Here is a 5,793-nt window from a genome sequence, read left to right on the forward strand (position 1 = left end):
TTTTAAGGTTTAGCGATTCCTAACTGGGTTGTGGGGTCTCCCCCCCCTTTTTCTCGGTGCGGACTTACTTTTTTCCGCTTGGGAAGCGCAAGTGTGCGCGAGTTTTCTACGGCGCTTTTCTTTCGTTGGTGAGTTGGTTTTTCTTCTATTTTTAAGTTACTAAGGTGAATGGTGAGGAAACTTCGTCCTAACAAAACATAAGCCCCAAACAAAAATAGAATAATAAGCAAAATAAAAGTAAATAAAAATAACGTTCGGACTTGGTTCCTTACAGAATCATCCTCGACGTTCCAAACAACATTGTCAAACTTGTAGGCTTACAGGAAGACGACGCTGAATGTCCGATGTACACGTTTTCGCGATGGATTACAATAAATAATTGGGCTAAATTTACTGCTGTATTGAGTTTAAAAAATTGCTTTTTCAAGACGAATCAGACTAGGCATTAATTTGATTCTTCTTTTCCATGAATTGTGCATATAGTAGTGGCGTGCCGTCATTAGAAGTGGTGGATCATCCTAGTGTGCCTAATAGTTAAAAAAACAATAACCCTGATTATGAAATATATAAATATTCTACAAACAATCTTTTCACTTTTCAGTACAATTATTTAATTAATGAGTGGATGAATGTTTTCAAATTGCTTCACAGATTGTCCACTCATTAATTAAATAATTGTGCTGGAGAGTGAAAAGGTTGTTTGGGATATTTTTGAATTAATTTAATTTCCAGTTTGAATTTCCTTTTTTAATATTATAGCTTGTATAGAAATTCTATCAATTCATTTTTATCATTTGTTTAAATATAAAAATATAGTATTTTTCTGTAGAAATTTTGTTAATACCCAAAATAAATCTTAAATACTATAAAAATAATGGAACTTAATTAAAATAAAATAAAGGTACGCTGTAATTGTTAGAACAAACATTAATAACATTTTATTAAAAACTATTTTATATTGAAAATACAGTAGACCCTAATTACAAAAAAATTAAATGTTTAAAAATAGTAAATAAAATGTTATAAAGGAAGAAAAGTATGAAAATAAAAGATAGACCCATAATTTCTGATAATCAGTGGCGGCAAATTTACAATTTTAAAATAAAAACGGCCAATGTTACGCACGCTTAGACAAGCGATGATCGATTAGTATTGTCAGCCTGTATCATGCTTGACAGCAGGCGTAAGTCCCTCTGGCTCAATTTCCTCACCCCTATTAAGGATCAAATCGGGCCAGTCCACTTCAAATGCCTTTAGGACGTCCTGGCATATTAAGTGAGCTGTGCGGTTGATCTACGTCAAGCCAACTTTATCACCTGGAGCATATTGCACATATAGAAAAGCAAGACTTTTGTGTGTTTGATAAACAAAGTACAGTATAATATGCAAATAAATGAAAGTTTTTACTTACCATTGTGCTTACAGATNTCATCGAAAAGAAAACGTGTTGTATTATCATTAAAAGACAAATTATTTGTTTCGATTATCCGGATTTTTCCTTATCCAGACTACCTTCATCCCTAATTAGTCCAGATAATCGAGGTTCTACTGTATTTATGAAAACATTTATATTTGACATATGAGATAGTATATTACAAGAAGTATTTTTCGAAAGTTTTAAAAACGATTTTGTCATTTAAACATGAAATAATAAATGAATGCATGATATTTAAGCAAACAACAAATTGAAGTTTTTAAGTCATACTACAATAAATGCAGGTTGTTCCCAACACTCATGCAATATAGTTTTTTTTATGCTCTTTATATTATAAATGAATCAAAAAACTTGCAATAAAATAAAAAATATATATATTTTTAGAGATTATAATATATAATGAATATATCCAATTTATGTCAGTCAATCTTATAGAAAAGCTTTTAAAACTTGACAAAGACATTTAGAATATAATCAATATTGTATTGATAAATACAAAAGTAATTTTCTCATTATTACTGTAGCTGAAGACTTCGTTTGTAAGACATTCATTTATGAAATTGATGAAAGTTAGTATTTGTTTTAGACAAATTTGAGATTCTACATTGTCATTTTGGAATAATTAAAGTACAGTAGATCCCCCTATCACACGTAGATACATTCCATGTTATACGAATTCCGTGTTGTACGAGTCACTTAAATACATGAGCCAATCACAGCCCAGAACATGTGCAGGTTACGGACTACGACTGTTTGAATGGTTTTCTTCCATAAAATTAATCGATTCTAGACTAATTTGACTCAACATTTCCAAAACACATATAATTTTTTGGGAATAATCCAAATAAACTATGCTATAAACAAAAAATTGTAGGATTATTTACCAAGTGCGCGCCGTTCGACGACACCATTGCTTAAGCTTGTTTTCGTTGCGGAGAGGCTCATCAAATGGCGGGCACATGTTTCCTGATAAGTTATTTTTCTGCAAAAAATTCACTGAACTTTAGAGACAACATTAATATAAATATAATTTTTATAGCCGTTAAATAATAAATGGTTTTTAGTAGGTCCGCTGCTCATTTGAACTCAACGGTTTGTGCAATGTCCATTATTGGTCCAGATTCGACCAATCCTGTCGCAATACAAGTCGGCGATGACATTTTACCGTGTTATACAAGTCTCTTTTAGCATGTTATATGAACACGATGGCAATTTTTTGCCGTGTTATATGAGCCCGTGTTATAGGGGGTCTACTGTATATACAGCATGTGATGGGTTAATACTTATAGTATAAGTGTTTGTATATGATGTTTATTCAGATAACCAGATGGCCAAGGCAGTTAAAAATCACCCTACCATGGGAAACCTAGAATCAAATTGTGATGAACAAGGAACAACTGCAGGAATTTTTCATGGGCAGTAAGTCCTGGATATGTTGGATCTCTCATACCAGGCAGTCAACCTAATTGTAAGCCTGACTGAATACATGATGGGTATGGAAAAAAAGGAGTTCTTAGTGCTCAGAGGACGAGGGAAAAAAATAATTTACTCAATTTTCTGTTTATCAGTTGAAAGAACTATTGTAAAAACTTAAAAGTTAGTGACATTTTACCACTAAGTAACAATCATTCTTGAAATTTTGAATGTTCTACTTTAGCCTTGGAACTAAAAGCTAACCCAAAAAATCTAGCAAAGAGTTGCTTAACTTTCCCAGCAACATTTAAAACTGCATGTGGTGCCATCTGTTATAAAAATTTTTTTAACATAATATCATATTATATTTTTAAGATTTTTGCTATTTTATAATAATTCTGAGGGAAGGGATAGTTTTATAAAAAGTTGTGAATTCTAATAATAAGTAAAACAGTCATTAAGTCCGACCCTACTCAAGATATGACACACAAACTTCCTTGACCTTTGAGGCTGTTAAATTTTGGTGGTTAATCTCCTAATATACAAACCTCTCGGCATAACTTCAGACATTTTAGAAAAAACACAGAAGTTATTAAGCTTCAAAGAGGGTGAACAAAATTGTGCCCCACCACATCCATACATATAGAAAACCTCCCAAAGTTTTTTTTTTTTTCATTTCTTAACATTTCAAGGTCCAGAATCCAAAAATGTAAAAATCTTAGGGGGGATCATTTATTGACTGATTGCTGTAATTTCGTTCTGTTATATATGACAGAACCACAAAAGTAAAAATAAAAATGAGCCTTTTCTCAAAGTTCACACAGTAAAGTCATTGATCATTTAAATTATGATTACAGTTTATACAATCTGTGACAACTTAATTCTTATGGATTATTTTAAAGAATTCTATGATGATTGCAAAAAATATTATTCATATTTATTTGCTAGGCATTATATCAGCTGTTTAGTGTAGAGAAATATTAAGTAGACATTATTGTCTACTTAATATTTTTATAATTATGTTTTAAACTCAATCTCAGAATCATTACCAACTATTGCACACCATTCTAATAGAGTCCCTAATTTTTGCTTGTCTGACTAATAATGCTCTCTCTCTTTACCACTCACTAGAGAAACAGAAAGACAGCTGGTTACAGCTTAACGTCTTTTACTTTTTCCTCTATTGAGTTTCATAATCAGATGAATAAATTATGGATATCCTGTATAGTTTTCTGAATTTTCACATTACTATTATTGTGCACTAAATATGATCAGTAAGGAGTATGATCAATTAAATTAAATTTTTAAAATAAAAAAATAAAATAAAATTACCTTTTAGGTAAATCCTTATTATGCAGACATTTTCCATAAGAATCAATTTTGATATATTTCATTAATTCTTTGACGTAAGCATCTCTTTCAGATGGTGTATTGCAATCTGACTGTACGTGGACAACTGGTGATAACATTTTTAATTCTTTATCTTTTTGTGATGTTGATTTAAAGTATTTATGATCAGTTAATGATTTTAAACTATCTAGATACTGAAGAGTAAGAGGAAAATCACTTTCAGGTTTGAATGTTGCAGTGTGATTAAATAATTCCATTCCCTAAATAATAAAAAAAATTTGTTTCATATAAATCCTTAAACTATATTTAGTTTATAATACACATTAAAGTAAATTAATAAAATAAATATAAAATGAGTTTCCATATTAAAATTGTTTTCATAAGTTATTACATACATAAAATAATCCATAAAATTTTTTGAGTACATAAATCTATGGTTTGATATAACGAAAGACAAAGAAATGCAAATGATTATAGTGACATATCTTAAAGCAGAAGAATGGTTATTACCATATTTACTCGAATATAAAACGACTCGCATATAGGATGAGATGCGACTTTAAAGATCAAAATAAAAAAAAATTAGATTTATTAATACAATTATAATCTTATTTTGTTTGATCACAAGTAAATGCACACATTGTTCTGAAAAAATTACTAGCATTTTAAAACTAAGGAAAAATCTTGTAAAGTCGACATAATTTGTTCATGTAAAACTGGACAATAGGGGACCTTTTCTTGCTAATTTTTAACAGTCTAATCCACTCTCCATCGATTACACATACAAGTTCATTAATCTGTCCTCTATTACAGCATCTACAGCAGCGAATGGATAGTTTCTATAAGCAAAATTTACTTTTTCATGGAAGCCGCCATCTTAGTTTGTTGAATACTCAACGGTCTTTCAGGTCGTCGAGACCGTTGAGCTCAACGGTGAAACAACGATGACGTCCATTTAGAAACGTTGTTCTCTCACCGTTGAGTCAACCGTTGAATATAGAAACGTACGGATAGTTTCATAATTGTAAATATTTTTATATTCAACATTAACTGCTATTTTATTTGCTACATTTACCTCAACGTCTTCTAGACTCATAAAGTGATGTGTACAAAACGAAATTCGTAAACATGAGCAGCAGCAGGAAAATTTGAATCACCCGCCATCTTGAATATTTTGCGCATGCGCCGAAATGTAGAGAGATTGACGTTTGCCGCTTGCGTGGTCGTGTGCCAACACGGCGAAGATGTGTTCGCGACACCGCTTTTCCTTGCCGCTTCGTACGTGTGCATCCGGCTTTTTGTGAATCGCGAGTACATTTATAACTTAACCCAAACGATAAGAATTTACTGGTATGTTTTTATGATAGTTCTGTATAGTTGACAGGAGTTTTAAAAAATTCATTAAAATATTTGATATTTTTATTCCGCTCTCCCATCTTATATTACTTACGGATTTCAATGTTAAACCAGTGATATTACGATTTCATATAGCCCATCTACAAGGGGATGTAGAAAAAAACGTGTACAATTCTTGTATATTGTTAAAAAATTAACTGTTACTTTGGTAGCATCATTTGCAACAAAATTTAATGAAT

The 5,793-nt window shown here is 31.1% G+C and overlaps 1 protein-coding gene across 1 annotated transcript; it reads right to left on the reverse strand.

Moving 5' to 3' along the window:
* Nucleotides 1-374: 374 nt before the first annotated feature.
* Nucleotides 375-5,521, reverse strand: LOC111627842 (alpha-(1,3)-fucosyltransferase 10-like). Its single transcript, XM_023371499.1, has 2 exons — nucleotides 4,181-5,521; nucleotides 375-527 (listed from the first exon to the last, which is right to left on the reverse strand). The coding sequence occupies exons 1-2, from the start codon at nucleotides 4,453-4,455 to the stop codon at nucleotides 500-502; spliced, it is 303 nt and encodes a 100-aa protein (XP_023227267.1). The 5' UTR covers nucleotides 4,456-5,521; the 3' UTR covers nucleotides 375-499.
* Nucleotides 5,522-5,793: the final 272 nt, after the last annotated feature.

This window comes from Centruroides sculpturatus, unplaced genomic scaffold, assembly GCF_000671375.1.
Source record: "Centruroides sculpturatus isolate CEXI.00-Female unplaced genomic scaffold, Cexi_2.0 scaffold475, whole genome shotgun sequence".
Taxonomy (NCBI): Eukaryota; Metazoa; Arthropoda; class Arachnida; order Scorpiones; family Buthidae; genus Centruroides; species Centruroides sculpturatus.

Bases quoted from the DNA above. Each gene is read 5' to 3' on its own strand.
- LOC111627842 (XM_023371499.1), bottom strand. From the start codon at position 4,455: ATGGAATTATTTAATCACACTGCAACATTCAAACCTGAAAGTGATTTT. The intron at 528-4,180 runs GTAATTTTATTT...TTTAACTATTAG, and splicing joins AATAAGGATTTACCTAAAAG to GCACACTAGGATGATCCACC.